The sequence below is a fragment of the Petaurus breviceps genome, unplaced genomic scaffold (assembly GCF_028583685.1).
Source record: "Petaurus breviceps papuanus isolate PSGF00001 unplaced genomic scaffold, PetGlider_PUasm1.0 37, whole genome shotgun sequence".
Lineage (NCBI taxonomy): Eukaryota > Metazoa > Chordata > Mammalia > Diprotodontia > Petauridae > Petaurus > Petaurus breviceps.
Genome location: NW_027186296.1, coordinates 35,763,074 through 35,782,582, shown reverse-complemented (window position 1 = coordinate 35,782,582; position 19,509 = coordinate 35,763,074). Strand labels below are relative to the sequence as shown.

At 37.8% G+C, this 19,509-nt stretch overlaps 1 protein-coding gene across 1 annotated transcript in view; it reads left to right on the top strand.

Annotated features, from left to right (window-relative positions):
* MAP2K5 (mitogen-activated protein kinase kinase 5) overlaps positions 1-19,509 on the top strand; it is a 292,027-nt gene that overhangs the window by 203,180 nt on the left and 69,338 nt on the right. The window contains exon 16 of the mRNA XM_069097384.1: positions 1,242-1,271. Within this exon, the coding sequence (XP_068953485.1) occupies positions 1,242-1,271 (30 nt within the window). The remainder of the gene's footprint in view (positions 1-1,241; positions 1,272-19,509) is intronic.

The following is a 19,509-nucleotide window of genomic DNA, read 5'->3' as shown; positions in this document are numbered from 1 at the left end:
AACTGGGAAATACTGCTACTGATTCAAAATGGGGCATGGACATAAAAGTAATGAGGCTAGTTTTTTTTTTTTTACTCTGGAAGCAATTCCACTAGAGGAGTTGCAAAATGTTTTATGCAGTGACATATATTGTATAACTTTTCAAGGTGACTAAGGGATGTGACTTATTTAAATGTGAAAGTTCTGGTATACTTTCTTAAAAAAAAAATAGCATAGCTTTGTAGTCACATTTCCTTTTCTTGGATAAATTACTCCTGTGCTGACAAGGAACAGGAGACCAAGATAAAGCAATTTACAAATAGTAGATTACAGCTAGAGCAATCATAGTTACTAGACTTCTAATCTCAGCTTCTAGGTCAATCTTCATGTTTCCCTCTCTTTTCTTCCTTGTCCCAGCTTCACAATCATGAAATACAATATTTTTTCAGCATCAACAGCTAAATGGCTGAAAAATCACTGATAAGAGGGTCATGTGATATATCATTACAATATTCTTGTAATTCCATGATTTTGTACATTTCAAGGTCATGAAACATTTAATGAGTACTTGACTAGAAATAACTGTTCCCACTTTATAGATGGAAAGCCAAGACTATGGGAGGTTACCTAATTTGACAGTTATTTTTGTAGTAATATATTCATTATATTAAAGTCATAGTGGTAGGAGTGTTGGAATGAGATTCAGGGAGACCTGGATTCAAATACAACCTCAGACACTAGCCATGTGATTCTGGGCAAGCCACATAACCTTTTTAGAGCCTTAATTTCCTCATTTGTAAAGTGGGGTTATTAGTAACACCAATCTCACAGGGCCCTCATAAAGACAGAATGGGATAATGTATGTATCATTTTATTAAAGTCATTTACCTGCTTATTAAGAAACTGGTAAGTATTCTTTCTATGGGGTTATTACTTTTAAATATTAGTATACACATATGTAAATCTAGATGATGTTTGCATAATTGATGCTATTACGGAAAGAAAAATTTTGAAGGAGACTTTAAGAGGTTAGAAATAAAACATTTCAAGGAAACAATACTGTCCATTTAAATTGTCCATTCTAAATACAGCTTTTAATGGTATTACAGGATTATTTTTAGGTCAGATGTTTTAACGTGGTGGGGGGAGGGGAGATGGTTTGTTCTGCTTGATACAATTGTGAAATTTAGTACTTGTCTGTCTTAAGGAAATCTACCCTGCATGCAAATCTATAACTAGACAAATATTATTTCCTTTCCCAGCTTGCTCTTGGGAGGTTTCCATATCCTCAGGTAAGATTGTTCATTACTGCCGTTCGCCACTGTGACATTCATTCCTATGTATGAAGGTGCAGGGAGCAATCGTGAACATTTGAGCCACATACAAATAAATCTGTCCTGTTAAATTGAAAAGCGATATCTTAAAGGAGTCATTTAGAAGTCTCTATTGATTTTTGATTTTTTTTTAGCTCCAGATTTTTATCTTTCTGAGAGGGATGGAAGCAATAATCATGCTGCTTCTTTGTGAGACTTTGGCATTGTTTTTTTGTTTGTTTGTTTTTTCCTGAGCCCTAGTTCCTGCACTGTATGCTTGCATTATGCAGTGAGGAAGAAAAGCCCCCTTTCCCTGATTTCTTCTTTGGAATTTTGAATTTAATTGAAATGGTTTGAATTGAAAAATTAAGAAGGAAAGAATCTGGCCTAGGTCATTGTTTCAGGGTTTTGGTAATCAAATTCAATATAATTTGCACCAGATTTTATAAGGGAGTTTGATTTTGCACCTTTTCATGCCCTTTTCCCTATTCTCTGCTCCCAACCCTTTCATTCCCCCATTTCAGAACATAGATTCTTCAATACACTAACATTAATGAGTAAATTCTAAATATTGCTTCAAGATATTTATTCCAAAGATATGCCAGAACTAAAAATATAAGCCACATCTTAGTTTGAAAATAATTCCCCATTGTAGGAGGAAAAAATTAAGTGAAATACCCAAGGGGTGGAGGGGTGGGTGTGTGGGTATTGAATGAATAATTTGAATGTTTTCCTCTGGTTTACACTCACTGTTTTCCTGGCATCTTGGTCTGTACAGGCCAAAGTGCCTGGAGGCATGTCTGATTTAAAGGTGGTGTTGGTCTCTGCTCTTTAAGCATCTATTAACTTGCTATTATTATGCAAATAACTGTTGTATTACACATACTAATTTATGCGTGGTTAGATTATGCAGATGCATCACAACCGTGGTTATTGAATAATAGGATGGAACTCATTCTCTTTACCATCTTTATAAGCTGTTTTAAACAAATTCTCTAGGCACCCATGTGGGAAACCTCTTGTTTCCTGTCCTTTTTAAAGCTCAAGCTGTCTGATGGCTAGGAGAAACCATCCAGGTTGTTAGCAGGTTGTATCACAGTATTGTAGCCATCTTTTTCTTGCTGGCCAGTTCCTTTGTGTAACTATAACTTCTTCTTTTGAGTAAATATCCAAAAGTTACTAGCCTGACAAGCATGCTAATACTAGTTTTGAGTGAAATTTTAGCATACCAGCTCTTCATACTTTCAATATATGCATATATAACGTGTAATATGCATAGTATAGATTATGAATCTGGATTAAATTTCTAACCAAAGCTCTGGTTCAACAAGTAAATGTTAAACCATTTATTTAGGACATTTTATTCCAGCTCTAAAAACTGAAAAAGGACACAAGGCTGCATCCACAAAATTTGTGGCCCATATTCTGAAGATGACAAAAGATGAAGCCTAAATTACCATATGCTTGGGATGCCCATGTTTATTTTAAAATAGACTCTGAGTGATGACTTCAGGAAATCGAAGTGGCTGATAGCTTATGAGACATGAAGAGTTAAAAGTTAAGATGCAACTTTGAAAAAGGCCCTGTACTCCGACAGTGCATATATGGTAGCAATTCTGGTCTATTGGGCACCTACTGGGCATTTTTTCTTAATGTCTAAATACACATTTACTTGATCGGTCAAGTGGAAGTTGGAAAATTCAAATACACTGAACTCCCTAGTTAGCACTGACCTTTATGCCAGAGTAGTGAGAAGCAGTTTTCCTTGGCTCCTGATTGAGTGTTGTCACCAAATAGAGATTTTATTAAAAACAACCTTTGACATCATCAGGACTATGTCCCAGAGCTAAAGTTGCAAATAAAACTTTGTCTCCTTGCTCAAAGCCAGCAATGATTTATGCTGTGCTTTGAGTTGACAATTTGAATTTTACTAATTTCACAGTCTTGTAGTATAGTATCATGTAGGCTGGGGTGGGGGGGAGGGGTGTCGGGGAGGAGAGGGGGAAATGGTAATTCTTTTTTCTCTTCTACTCAGGCCAAAAAAAAATTAAGAATTTAGTATTTATGCTTATTTCTAAGGCTAGATTATGCAATGAAAGCTGCCTAGTACTTGCTTTGAAAGTGTAGTAATTAAACATACTTAGCCAACACAACTCATACTACAGGTATTGTTATATTCATTTTACAGACGAGGAAACTGAGGCCCAAAGAAGTTAAGTGACTTGCCCCTGTGGTCATACAGCTAATAAAGACAGGCAATATTCAAATCCAGTTCTCTTCCTACTCCAAACCCCACCACTGGATGATGTCTGGTATTGAGGATTAACAGAATGGCTTTGTAGGCAAAGAGTTATTTATGTATAAGAACTACTCAGAGCCCACAGATCCCTGAGTATACAAATTGAGTCACTGGCAGTGATAGAACCCAAGTCCTGACTCCTTTTGGGACTGCTACTACTAGTATTGATTGATTCCTTGTCTCCTTACCTCATTCAGTGTCTCTGCCTTATCACATATACTGACTCAGTCTTCTGTACCCCTCCCTCTGTGAAGTTCCCCATATATGATCAGGTGTGAAATAGCCTTCAGAAAGACAGTTTTCTTACCTGACCTGTCAAAAGATTCTACCTACAATCTTACTGGTTTAAAGCTAGACCCATCTGGGGCTAGTAGTGAGAGGGGAAAATCCTTTCACAATTAGGCCCAAGAATACAGAGAAAACCTGACCTTAAAGTGACTATTGAGTGACTCAAGGGAAAAATCTCTTTAGATTCAGAATACTCACGTCCATCCTTACATTTTTCAAAAACATCCTGAAGCCCTGGGTCCATTCCAAAACTCAAAGCTAAATTTGAATGCCAATACCATTTTTTGCTATCCTGATATTTTCAAGGTAGTGTCTGAATCCTTAAATATTTCATCAGCACTACATAGGGTTTGGATATAAAAAAATTAAAATATCCCTTTGAAATGTGGAATCCAAAGGACTATGTATGAATAGATAATAGCAATGATAGTAATAGCTAATGTTTATATATAGTGTTAAGTTTTATAAAAAGTTTATATATACATTGTCTCATTTGACTATCACAGCAACCCTATGAGAGGTATTGCAATATTATTAATACATGAAGAAACAGGCATTGAAATTTTAAGTCACTTGCCCATGGTCATACAGCTAGTAAGAGTTGGAGACAGGATTCAGCCCACTTCATCACAATGTCTCTCCAGCCTATAGATGAGTAGCTTCTAGGCTAGCTCTTCCTTTTTGGACTTTGAACTAGAGAGAGACATCCTTTACAGTAAAAGCATCCAGCATAGTAATAGTGTGAGTGATCCAATGAACCAAATCTACTTTATATGGTCATTTTTTCTCAGATTCCTTTAATCAGGTTAGCATTGACAAGATATGATTTCATTAAATCATTGCCCTGTCTCAACTTTGCATCAGATTAGACCATTCCTAACTGTGGTATTTTTCCACACCCTAATGAGGAGTCTTTTCATCCAAAGTGGCTAGGCAAAGTCAGGTCCAAGCCTGCTCTTTCCCAAGGCAGGGATAGTAACTGTGTGACCATATATAATAGGCTGGTGGCCAAGGGGAGTGGTCTGGGGAGAAATCAAAAATATCTTCATTTTATCAGAGGGTTTGGATGTGGTTCATGCTGGGCAGCTGGGAATGATTACTTACAAGGTTGTGCCCATATTTTTTCTTACTCAAGATGAGTATACAACTTGGGCTCGACATCAGATCAGGTCATAAGATTTCAGCACATAGTTATATAAGAAGACTGATCTAATGAAAAGAATGTAGAAGTTAAGAAACCTGCTTTCTACTACTTAACTTCTTGTATGATCTTAGGCCTTGACTCTTACTCTGTAACCTCCCTGGACCTCAATTTCTTCACCTGTAAAATGAGGGTGACAATATATACCTCACCCAAGTTTGGAGTTGTGAGGATCAAACAAGATAATGAATATAAGATGCTATATGTCACCAATTTCACATTCTACTTAAGGTCAGCAAGGGTCTGATGAAGGTTGTGAAGATTTTTAATGCAAAGGGGCCTTGCTGGAAGCAAAGTACTCCTCTTCTCCCAGCCTCAGCAGTAGCAGCAGCAGCACCTATTCCTTCTGCCAGCAAGAGCAGTGGTTCCATATAGGTGGTAGCTACCACCATCTTTGCTTCCTCACTCCCCAGTCTCTAGATTTCATGGCTCAGTCCCGCTATAATTTTTAAAATGTACTCTTTTTTTAGTGTCTGACAGAGAAGTGATAGATTTAATAATGTAGAATGATTTATGTATTTTTTAATACGACCAATGTAGGAATTTCTTTTGCTTTACTATGCACATTTATTAGAAAGATTTTTTGTTCATTTATTTTCTTTCAAAATGGGCTTTTTAAAAATTGTCCATCCTGCCCCCCCCCCCCAGTCCCACTTTAGCCTTTCAGTTAGGCCTCCTTCCCTGCCTTAGGAGAAGTCAATTATATAGATAAGTCAGGCTGAAGGTAAATGCTATTATAGATGGTGACAAGGTTATCTTCTATAATCATATTTCTTTTGCCTTTTTCTCCCCATATATAGACAGAGTCACCCAGGAAACTGAGGAAAACTCATAGGATCAGACTTTGTGTATTTATGAAGTATACTTTCCAATGGGCCCTATAGAAAGTAATTTTTTTTAAAGGCTTAGCATTGTATGGTATTGTAATTTCTTATGCAATTTAGTTCTAAGATTAATCTCCAAAGATGTGCAGGTCTGAAAAAGAACTACAACTGTACAGTTAATCATGTTGATCCAAATTCAGTAGACTTAAAAAACATGATAGTGGGCAATGGATTGTTTAATGACAATACAATTTGGGAGAAATGAAAAGAATTGCCTGCTAACAATTGTCATTGTACATTCAAACCTTATCACAGTGCAGTACATTAGGATGCTAGTAAATCCATTAAGAAGGCATTCCCAAGTGATGGACTTTGTTTGACAGTAGGAAATTTGGAAAGTGAAAGGCTACAGGAAAGTGAAGATAATCTAGACACAAGTGTATTTAAAGTACTTTTGTATGTATAAAAATGTTTTTCTTCTTTTGGCTACAATTCCTGATCTTGGTTAATAAATTACATCAAAATGACCCGAAGTTAAAAAAAAAAAAAAAAGGAAAAAATCTGAGCAAATAGTGCCCCTGGTATTGTAAAGCTTTGAATGTTTTCACACCCCATTAATTTATTACTTCTCTTTCTTCATCTTTAAATTTCATTTTTTTTTCAAAAATTCAGACTCCCCGCTGCTGCAGCGATTTTCATCTTGTTGTTAATTTTCCCTGCTCCATATGGAGCTCCAGACATTTCACCTGGAGGCTGTACTAGATTTTGCTGTAGTGATCGAACTTCCCGAGGCCAAAACTGTCATTTAGGGTTCCTGGTGCATCTGTCTGCGCCAGGCTTTTCACTGGCATGGGAGAGTGTGAATAACAAATTGGATGCACCTGAGATTCAGATGATTAGTGTGTTTTGTGAATCTCCACGACTTGTAAGCAGATAGCTCTGGGGGGGAGGGCTAAACAGCTACTGTGGGTGAATCTGTACTCACACCTTACATTTGGGGCTTTTCAGGGGAAGTGCAAACATCTAGGCAGTCTGAGTGCAGAGAGAGTAACAAATATTTCATCCTGCCTTGTCATTGATTAGAAAAGAGCCTTTAATTTCATTTCACCCCATGTTGTGATTAATTTGCATTCTTTGTCAGAAGTTAATGGAGTTTTTTATGGTTCACTCTGAAATCCTTGAAGACATCAGACTTGATCTGATGTTTATACAACCGCCAGCGGAATTTTTTCGTTTGATTGATGGCAAGCTTGATGTTATTCCAAACGGCTTTTTAAGCTGTTTTTAAGAATTATTTGAATAAAATGCAGGCAAGATATTGTTGTAACGATCAAGATTATCTGTTAAAAATCTGTTTCAAATAAAGAAGATGATAAGTAGGAAAAAGGATCAAAAAGACAAGAGAAATAGTGAATAGAAAGGTTATTTGTTAAAGCACATAAGAATTGCATTCAGATAAATTATTACAAAATACAGGCAAGATCATTTTTATTAAAAATCACCATCTCTGGCCAAATTTAATTGTAGTAGAGGTAAATTATCTAAATCTTTAGGAATAAAAAAAAAAACCTTACCACTCGGTGGCTAATTCCCATTTATTCTGCCAGTTTTTGCCAGTAATGTAAGAATTAGAAATCTAGTATTCTTAACTCAAGGAGACAGGGCTGTCAGGCCTGTTAGCTGAACAAAATGATGACATATTACTTGTCTCAATAAAGAGGAATTCTTAAATCCCAGTGCAAGGAAAACATTAAGTGGATAATAGAGGATTTTAAAGGAAAGGCTTGCATTCATAATAGCATTACTATTGGCATGTTTTACAGACAGTACAGAAATGAAAACATCCCATTGTTAAACGGCAAAATCCCCCAATTGTTTACTGCTAATGGAAAATGTGTGTTCATCCCCAATACTGCTATATTTCAAAGTATGAGAGGAACTAAACTGTAGGTGGTGGCTGCTTCAGAGCCCCCTGCTACTAACCAACGAAATATGTTTTGCAAATGCCTTTTGATTACTAATACCGGGGCCATTTGTTGGATTTGGGTTTTTTGCCCAGCTTCAGCAGATTCCTACCTCATTGTAATTCCTGCTGGTGAGATGTATCGCGGGTCAAAAAGCTACTTGTCTAAGCACTTCCATTTAAAACAGATAAATTTATTTTTGTTGTATTTTAAAGTTGGCTAAATAATTGGGTAGTTTTAATTGAAGTTGCTTTCTGATCCTTGTATTAACGTGATCTAAGGTCTTTTTTTGTTATATGTAATCCATATTATTGACCAGATTTGCCCTGTTTTCATTTAAATGTAAGCAGCTTGTCAAGGAGAAAATATTTTGTTTCACTTGGCATGGAAACCAGCTATTTTAATGTGTTGTGAGGTGGGGTTTTTTGTTTTGTTTTGTTTTCCTGTCAATTGACAGTGTCTTTTAAACATTCATTTATTTGATAGTAATAAATTGGACTCTGGATAGAGTAGGGTTTTTTCATAATAGGGGAAAATGTGTATTTTCTTTGAGCCATTTAAAAAACATTAAACATTTTTCAAATGTTAATGTTCAAATACTGATATTTTGCATTTAATTATAATATCATAAAGACCTTAGCTGATATGTTAAATTCTTAATGTTAAAAGTTTGGTTTATGGTTTAGTAATATCATTTTACATTCTAAATTTAGTTTTTACCAAAATATTATCACTTTTATCAGTTTGTTTGTGGGTAAGCCCATTCATAACCAAGTATATCAGGGCCAACCTAAAATGCAAATTTATGACTAGACGTTTTTGCCTTCTTGAGAAGCAGTTATGCTCAGAATAAGTACTTTAATCTGCATGTATTTTTAATGTTTGTAAACATGAGGTTTTTCCTCATGTTACAAGGATCTAATTGTCCAATGTTAGGTCTTTTAGTGAAGGGGGAAGAAAAATGGTAATCATTTCTGGCTTGGGCTAGAAGCAAAAATAGTAACCCACAACTTTTTCTTAATCTCCATATGGGTTGATAGCTCATGTTTTAATTCACAGCCTCTCCTTTTTTGCCTTAGTTACCCAATATATATTCTTATTGCCATGCACACCATGATATAAGATAAATAAATGTCATGGAGGAATCCAAGGGCCACATGAAACTATTCCATTACCAATTGTTTCTTATCAGGATTCTTTATTTGTATACACCAACTTCATCTTCCTTTACTTGTATTTCCCACTTGTCAGAATGTCTTAGTATTTTAATGTATAGTTATTTACAGAGATATGAAAAAGATTGCCTTGCAATTCCCCAAATTAGAACAGAAAAAATATTCTTAAGGAGGAGTTCTCTTGAGAGAGTAGATAGCATAAGAATGTAAAATTTCCCATTTGTCTTCATTTATTCTTTTTAGCATTTGAGGGTAGCTTGATCTGGGATCCCCAACTCTTCAGGGCTAAGACCGGCCAGTGGTTTAATTGTATAGTACCTCCTACATTGCTGTGTGATAGATACATCTATGTTTTTATTTCGAGGATTTTACATTTATTTCCCTTTGAGAGTCACCCTCCTATAGGGAATCCTTAGGGGACAGTGGAACAAGAGCACGGGATTTAAAGTCAGAGGATGAATGACCCCAAAAAGTGTCCCTTGTGTTCAAATTCTGACTCCTCTATTTCCTACCTCTGTGGACTTGGAAAAGTGCCCTGCTTTCTCTGATTCTGTTTCTTCATTTTTTTTTAAATGAGGGGATTGAGCTTGATGACCTCTAAGGTCCCTTCCAACTCTGACTCTTAAAATTTGGGCCTTTCCCAGAGGATAATATTCCTCTTTGGGGAGACTTCCCTTTTTTGAAGTAACTCAGAGCTACCAGGAACCTGCTGCTTTTGAAAAACTGTTTGATAGGGGCGGCCAGGTAGCACAGCGAGTAAGAGCACCGGCTCCAGTGTTGAAAAGACCTGGACTCAGACACTTAGCGCCCACCCAGAAACACCTGGCCGTGTAACCTTGAACAAGTTACTTAACCCCAATTGCTTAGGGGCGGCCAGGTGGCTCAGCGAGTAAGAGCACTGGCTCCAGTGTCAGGATGACCTGGATCAAATCCGGGCTCAGATACTCAGCACCACACCCAGAAATAACTGGCCGTGTAACCTTGAGCAAGTTACTTAACCCCTATTGCTTAAAAAAAAAAAAAACTGTTTGATAGTGTAGCCTGGCTTTGTCAACATATTCCTACCTTGCTTTAGGGAGGCCATTCACCTGGGATAGAAAGATAAATATATTTGATCACAGAATTGTCCTGGGGGTCCATTAATTAACTCATGTAAAAGCACTGAAAATCATAAAGTGATGAACATATATGAGGCAGCATTATTATTACTTATATTTCTGTAAGGTGGTTTCCAGAACTTCACAGAACAAATCCCCTTAATAAAAGGATAAAAGGGATTTGTTCTGTAAAACTTAGACTCAGTCAAAAGGCTGTACCCAGAGACTAAGAAGGCCACATGTGGCCTCAAGGCTCCGGGTTACCCACCCCTAGGCTAGGTAATGCTAAAATGGTTTTATATCTCTAGCCCCACAAAAGCTTTCTTTTATGATCTCTGGTTTGGATGTATCATTGATTAATCATAGTTACATTATACAGACTTATCTATAGAATTTTTACATTTGAATGGGACAGTTTAAATAATTGAATGAGATCATTTTCCCCTTCAGGTTTGCATTTCAGAGCTTCAGTTCCAGTCTGGCCTTCACACATGGCTGAACTAAACCCTTATGACCACAGATTTAGAGCAGTCGTTGAGTACAGTTGCTTCATCTTACAGATGAGAAACGGAAGCTCAGAGATGCTAAATGACCTTGCTCATTGTGACGTATCCAGAAAATGTCAGCAGCATTTGAACTCAGGCCTCTTGAATCCAGGTCCCATGCTCTCTGAACCATATGATCAGCTTATTTCATCATTATCAGGACTTGAAATAGATGAGAGAGAACTCAAGATAATTTGAACCCAAACTGTGTCCCTCATAATATTATTGTCTCTCAGTACTGACCAGGAAAGAAGTGCTCAAGTACTATCCCAGGATGCTCTAGGGCTGCCAGAAGAACATGGTGCTCAACTCATCCCATCACCAATTCAAGCACTGCTTATCCACAGTAGCAATAGTAACAAACCAGGCCCTATTCTCAGTAATGACCATTTGGTATGGAAGACTTGGGAAACCATGGAAACAGGTTTTCATTGTCACCCAGCTGACAGGGTGCTAGCCAGTCTGGGGCCAGAATTTGGGTTGATGGCTCTTCAGCTCTTTAGCAATTCAAGTTTGGTGACCTGAGACTTGTGGATACAAATCAGAAGGCAGGAAAATCAAACTGATTGAGAAATCAACATCTTTATACCTGAAAAGGGAAGAAGCATGGTGTCTCAGAGATAAAGGGTGGTAGTTCTGAGACTCCTCAGATATTTACCTAAAGCATATTGCCTCATCTGGCTGAGGTTGTGACAACTTTGTTCATCAGAGACCTTCTCTCATCCCAGCCTGAATTGACTCATGGAAGCACCATTTCCAGACAACTAAGAGGGCTAGGGCATAGCTTGTTTTTTCTGCAGCATCCTTGGAAAGAGAGCAGCAACTACTGTCAATAGAGGAGTGGAGAAAGATAAAGAACCTGGGGAAAGAAAAATGGTGTGGGGTGTATGGCATGAGGTCAGCTGGGGTAGGCATAATAGGGAGAAAAAATAGTAAGTACCCACTTCCTATGGCATAGTGTAATGAAAAAATAGCACTGATCAGAAGCCCTATGTTTGAATCCTGGGTCTAACTACTTGTGTGATCCTGGACAAGTCATTTCATGTCTCTGTTCCTCAATTTCACACCTATAAAATGACAGTGGCAATAATATTGACACTGTCTACCTGATAGGGATGTTTTGAGTTACATTTTGTAAACCTTAAAAGTTATAAAGAAATGCAAGAAGTTATCATCATCATGATGATCATGGCCTAAAGACAAAAGTAACAATTGATCCTGGTGACTTTTCAAATGTCACCACCCCAAAGTTACTTTCCTTCACTATCACAGTCCAAATTCTTCCTGCAGGAATTATGTCAGTGATGACATAACTGAGCAGGCCTGAACAACAGAAGTCATTAACTTAGACCACTACTTTGAAAAGATTTCCAGCTTCTTCAGTAGGATGATTTCCCAGCCATGTGTGACCAGGAAACTTGAGTTTCCAAACCAGGTGCAAAATAAAACCTCTACCATCTGACCCAAATCTGTATTTACCTGCTGAATATGACAAATACAACTGCTCAGGGCCACACAGGAATCTAATCCATTGATGCCACTTCTGTTTTCATTAGAGACTAGCACAGAAAGGAAGAACAAAGAGACAGAATTCTCTACTTATTTATATATATATATATATATATATATATATATATATATTTTTTTTTTTGGCAAAAAGGAAAAGTACCCTTCCTCCTCTCCCTTGCAAACCCCAGCATTGGATTCTTTACCTCCAAAGCCCTGGCCTTGTCACATAATCTTGGTTGACCTCCCCAAGAGGGTCAGAGAAGAGTAGATTTGAGGGAAATCCCTATTATGGACAGTGAATCAAAGAGAAAAGTGAAAGGAAGGCTTGCAGCAGGGATTCTTAACCTGGGTTTGTGAGCTGTTTTTTTCAATATTGTGAGAACTGTATTTCAGTATCATTGGGTTCCTTTGTAATCCTATGTATTTTATTTTATGCATTTAAAAACATTATTCTAGAAGGGATCCAAAGGCTTCCCCAGATTGCCAAAGGGGTCTGTGACACACAAAAATGTGGTTAAGAACTCCAGGCTTAGAGGAGGAGAGAATTGAGGTGGGGAGTTAAATTGTGTCTTCTTGGTACTCCCATCATCTGGTTTTCTGTTACTTATTTACATCATTCCTTTTTGCATGAAAAGAGAAGCAGATAGTCCCAGACTTTAAAAGCACCTTACTTAAAGGCCTACTCTTGTCTTCAGGAAAGGGATATGGAACAAGCCTAGCCAGAACCGTTCCCAGGCTTTACCAAATTTGGGCAGTTGGAGTTGGGCTTTAAAGGTTAGGTAAGAAAGTTTAAAAGCCTCTGAAGTGGAGGAGCAAGCACACTCCAGACATGCTGAAAAGACTAAGCAAAGTCCCAAAATTGGACAAATACAAAGGATGATGGCGGCCGGGCAGAAAACAGCCTGGCTTAGTTTGTCATTTCTCTGCAGGGCTAAGGCACCAACGGGAGCTATGCAGTGATTCAGGAAGGGAACAATTTATATAGCACCCACAAGGCACTCTACAAGCCGTTTCTCATTTGGTCCTCACAACAACCCTGCAAGGTAGGTGCTGTTATTATCCCCATTTTATACTTTAGGAAACTGAGGCAAATAGTTACTTGCCTTAGGAGAAGAAGGGAAGCAGTAGAGGTCAGTATAGTAGAATACATAAAATTATAGTCTTAGCCTAGGGAGGGACCTTAGAGGTCATCTTATCTAAGCCTAACTGAAGCCTGACTCTTCTCCATGACCTCATTGACCAGCTTTGCTGGATAACCTCCAGTGACAAGGAACCCACTGTTTTCATGTGAAACCTTTCCACACCCCAATGACAGAATTATCAGATTTCCTGAATAATGAGCTGAAATTTGCCTCCCTATGATTCCCACTGGCCAATCCTAGTTCTTTTCTGTTCCCTTGAACCAAGCAAGTAATTTTTCTGTGCCTCAGCATCTTCATCTATAAAATGGGGATAATAACCTGTCCTACCATACCTTGTGATATTTTATATTATCATTATCTAATTGGGTTTAAGCTCTAAAATCTGGGAGGACAGGAACCCTCTCTTATCTAAATTATGCTTCTACCATCATATAGCCCAGTGCTTTAATATGTATTCCCCAAGTCTACTTTTCCTTCCTTTACCCCGTAGCTCTAGTCAGCCACTCCATCCTTTGTGAAGATAGGAAAGAGATTAACTAGAGCTAATCTTACCTGGGGTTTTCTTTTCTCTTTCTTATACTGATTTGTAGTGACCACAGCTGGTGAGATAGATACCTGTCTATAGTCCTCTAGTGCTGACACCAGTCCAAGGTTCCCTTCTTTCCCCTACTGACAGAAGTTAGGTTTTTCAAAAGCATTTTGCTGTTCCTTAAAAGATAGAAGGCAAACTAAAACATACTTCAAAAGTTTCAGGCTTGGGGGTTTACAGACCCTGGGAATCTCATCTTAAAATAGCCCCTTAATCTACTCATAGAAGTTATTAGCCTATTTAGATAATCATACACTAGTTCTGGGAGGTCTTTATAAGTAAACAGAAATAAAGGTTGCTGCAATATTCCATCTATATTAGGAAAGATTCTGGGTTGTTTGTTTTCACAATCATCTAGATTTTTACCTAATCTATCCAAATAATTGTTACAACTTTGTAGTCACTGTGATGCCAGAATTACTGTGTAAATTAAAAATATACATGGAGCGTGAAGAGGATGATGATGTTCAGGAGTCAGGTCATCCGGAAAGAATTCAACAGGCAGATATTCTACTAGTCAAGAGGACTCTATTGACACAAAAGCAGTGGGCTCGTCCTTAGGGGCAACAGCAGCTTGGAGGAGTACAGGGGCTTGCTTTTATACACAAATTTTGGGTACTCATCCAGGAGTGGGGTATGTTCCTGCACAGGCAGTTAACCACAGGGAAGAGGAGACAGGAAAAAGGAAGCCAGTGTGTCTTGATATGAAGTAGTGAAAGTGCTAGAAAGTAGCCTTTTTCCCAGTACCTTGTATATAGCAGACACTTATTACATGTCTTTTGGATGAATACCTAAAGGAATTTTTATTGGCTCACTATGAAACAACATTGTAAGAGCACTGGGGGAAAAAACGAATGCACTTTTAGGCCATATTTATAAAACCGTATTATCCTGAGTGAAGTGATAGGTCCACAGGTTAAGCAACATCTGAAGTATTCTGTTAATTCCAGGGTATCAAATTTTAGAACTGTCATTCATTGACAAATAAGAGTACATCCAGAGGATAGTGACCAGTAAGGTGATGGGTCTCGAATCTGTATTATATGAAACATTAAGAGATGCTTAACCTAGAGAAAGCTTAGGAGATGGCAGACATGATGGCTGCCTTCAAATACTTGGAGAAATGCCATGCATTGGAGGGATTTATCTTCTCTGTGGTTTCATAGGGTAGCACTAAAATGGTAGATTTCAACTCATACAAAGAACTTCCATATTTAGATTATTTAACAGTGGAAATGCCAACTTATAAGATAGTGAGATCCACATCACTGGGGTGTTTAAGCAGAGACCGAATGTTGGCCAGAGGGGTTGTGCAGAGGGCATTCCTGTACTGATCTCAATGACCTCTAACCTTTCCAACTCTAAGATTCTGTGATTCCGTCTTTCACATGTAGAATTTTTATTAACAGGAATGGGAAGTAAATCATAACTGTCTTATGTCTGGCTTCCAAAAAATTCCTCCTAGCCACCTCCAAAATTTTAAAAATTGTTCTTTCACTGAGATTTATTTAACCCTAAAGAATGGTCAACAGGCCTCCCTTCCCATAAAAGGCAATCTTTTGACCTACCTTCCCCTCCCCCCCAGTTAATTTTAAGCAGATCTTGAAATAAAAACACCCTTTCAACTGATGTGACAAGAGATAAGCTTTCCTTCTGCAATTCTGTAAAATCTTAAATAGGAAAGCGTTCTGCAGGCTCCCTGGCCCAGACCTTTTGACATTGGGGAACAGGTTAATTTTGTGATTCACATTGATCATTTTGAATTGTGGCCCAGAAGCCTGACTCCTCCTACCAAATCCAGCTCTGAAAATAAAGGCTTCCATCTGCTACCCAAAAGGGTAATTTACTATGGATCCCCTACACCTACCTATCCAGGGTGGACCATGAGCTCTGTCAATTTTAAATACACAAGGGATGAAAGAGTACAGGGAAACTGTAAGGTCTTTTTGCTGTTCACCCACTAGCAATCCCAACAAATGAATAATGTTGCAGAGCACCTCAATGCTCCAGCTGTTGCACTTTGTGTGAAAATGCATTGTCCTTGATAACTGGGGAAACAGTCAGAGCCAAGTGATCTAATTTATTGCTGTGCTGCCTTTCTGAGCCGTGCCCTCCTGTAGGCTGTCAACCTGGCCTTGCAGAGTCTGGGCATTCTGGAGCCTTCCCATCCCAGCCCCCACCCCCTCCTGTTTATTTACTTTGGGGATAGCTAGCCTTCAGTCAAGTTCCTTCCTTACAGCCCACCCCCAGCTGGGCTATAAGGTTTCAGAAAGAGGGAAGGGACCAGTTAGTGGCATTTAGAACATGCAGATTTGGGTGGTTTGATTCCTGTCAAGTAGCTTCCTACTACATCTTCCTATAGCTTCCAACTATGTCCTCCTGTGACTTATTTTTGTTTTAGGCATTATTCTAGGTAAGTTAATAGATTCACAGAAGTGTTAACAGCTTGAAAATCGCTACTAGGCTTATTTAATAAAGAAAAATGCTGATTTGCAATAGAGAAATGGAGCCACAAGTGAATTACACTGTCATCTTTAAATGAGCAGGAATCAAAAAAATATTATTCATTTTATTACCATAATGAATTTTGTGCCTATAACTTAATAGAAATATTTACATTTATTTTAGTCATCCTATTCTTTAAGAGAATTAGTTCTGTAACTTAACATTTTCATTTCTTTTAAGTATCATTTCCTCCCTTTTTTAAGTGTTTTGCAACTAGAATTAACAAAACTGTTTTTAAGTTGATAAGGGTTCCATGTTTGTATGAATGGATAGGTTTGGGGGTAAGGAGATAAGTGAGTTTAAAGGTTTGAGCTTTTTTTTTCCCCACTGTTATTACTGCAAGTCCTAACTTGAGAAGAAATGACCAAGCACATTAGAAACCCATTGGGGCGGAGAGGTGGCACAGTGAATAGATTACTGGCTCTGGAGTCAGGAGGACCTGAGTTCAAATGACAGCCTCAGACACTTAACACTTAAAAGCTGTGTGACCTTGGGCAAGTCACTTAACCCCAATTGCCCTGCCTTCCCCCATCCAAAAAAAGATAAAAAAGAAAAAAACCCACCAAAAAAAATTAGAAACCTGTACCATCTAACCTAGTGCTATGCATGAAATTGGTACTTAAAAAATACTTTTTCAGTGGAATATGCATGTCAATTTTCACTTGAGGGGAAAGAATTTCACAGGTGGTTGTATTCAGTATTATCTTGAAGTAATTGTGCCCTTGGCACAAGAAATCACATGACCTGGAATTAGAATATCATCATTAGAGATCCCTGAAAGCAAACCTAGTCTAGTCCTCTCTCTTTTAAAGATCTTTTTTTAAGACCCAAACAAGTTAAGTGATGGGGCTAGGGATGCCCAAACCTTATGGTAGAGCTAGGACCAGCACCTAGGTTTCCTTTCATAATTTTTATAGGAGTTGAGTTTTCATCTTTTGTTTGGAGTTTTGCAGGGTTAGAGTTTTCTCTTTTTAAAATCATTAAAGCTCTCTGCATCTATATTCCAGAAGTATGAATGCAAGCATATTTTAAGTCCCCTTTTCCCCCTCCCCCAAAATAGCATGAATATATTTTACTGTACTTTCATTCTTCTCTTAGCAGTTTTCTGAGGTTCAGAAACTGAATATATTGTAATCTTCCCACCTAGGAAAAGAGCCTCACCTGAAGAATTTTTCCTTGAGTAAGCGTCTACATCTGTGTGGCTGTAGACAGATAAGGAGAGGCAATGATAACCTATATATAAACAGGTCAAGAGACTTGAGTTCAAGTCTCAGTACAACAAATTAGCTACAAATCTCTTTAGCTTGTTCTGGCTTATTTTCCTCATTAGTAGAACAACACAGTTCATATAGATCATTTCTGAGGCCTTTTCCTGTTCTAAAATTGCATCATCATTGTAGTATGTAGTGTATTAGAAACAACTGCAGACTAACAGGAAATCTGGGTTCTAGGCTCTGCTTGGCCACTCACCGTGTGAGGTCACCTAACTTCCCTAGGTGTCGATTTCCTCATGATGAATGAGGAGTTTACCATTGGGTCATCTTTCCAGCTCTGCTATGCTATAGAATGAGTCAATGATTCAATATCACAAATAGGGAAGTTTCCATTTATAATACTACAATTCTAATCACAAGGTTATTGCTTACTCTGTCTGATTTGGAAGCACAGTCTTTTGGAAAATATCTGCTATCCTCAAGATTGGCCTGAGGTTTAAAAAAAATAAAAATGAAGTTCAACATTGGGAACTCAAATGGCATGCCAGTGGCATGGCGAATGAAAATGACATTCTTTAAAAATTCTAACTATATGACTTGGTTTTATATCTTTTTTCTATTTAAGAGGAAATAACAGAAGCTTGAAAAGCAGTAAATATGTAAAGGGAAAATTTGTCAACTGATATAGGAAGATCTGACCTAGGTCACACATAAATCTCTCAGACAAGAGCTTCAGGGCAAGTCATAATTCCAGAGAGTAAAAGAGAAAATGAAAGCTATAGCTAGTGTCTTCTGTAAGTTACATAGGTGGATTCATTTTAGTTTTCTGATTGTGCCTTTGAGTAGAATAGGAAAGGACTGGTAGAGGTCTTCTTTGGCACTTTCTGTCAAAAATATCTCCATGGTGACAGAAACATAATGTGGTGGTCTGTCAAAAGTTGCTTTTCATCACCAGAGGCATGTATTAAATGGTAGAAGCAACAAAAGGAAAACTTCTGCATTGTTAATGATGAAATTTCCCCAAATCAGCTACAGAAGCCTGTTATCTCACTTCCAACTAATGGCTTTAACAGTTAAAATGCAAACCTGGCTTTACAATCTATTTTGTATTATTGTTACTACCACAAATAATAGTAGCAACTGCTATTTCTATAGGATTTTAAAATTTTCAAAGCACCATATGATGTCTTTTGATTCTCACAAGGTAATTCTCAACTGTGAGATTCTCACAATGGTCAATAGGACCCTAGGAGAAAGGTGCAGTTGTTATTCCCATTTTGCAGATGGAAGAACAGAGGCTAAAAAAAAAAAAAAGTTGTTATTAACCCAAGGTTCTATAAACTATGAAATGTGTGAAACAGAGCTCAAACCTGTCTTCAGACTCCAAGTCTGGCACTCCATTTACTATCAAACCCTTGATTTGTGTTTGCTAGTTAGAAATAAATAGTATAGGGGGGCAGCTAGGTGGCAAAGTGAATATAACATCGGCTCTGGAGTCAGGAGGACCTAAGTTCAAATCTGGTCTCAGACACTTAACACTTACTTAACTGTGTGACCTTGGGCAAGTCACTTAACCCCAATTGCCCTGTCTTCCCTCCTCCAAAAAAGACCCCACAAAAAAAAAAAAAAGAAAAAAAACAGTATAAAGGCTTCAGGAAAACAAAATAGAAATGATTTACTAATGCTTCCAAAGGCAGGTTTGAGCATTTTGTTTGGGAACCCAATTATTCAAAAATGCAAACTCTTTAAACATGTGATCAGTCAGCAACTATTTGGCACAGCATAATAGAAAGCACACCACATTAGAAGTCAAGGATCAGATTTCACATCTCTGCTCTGCTACTTGCTTCCTGTGTGATCTTGCT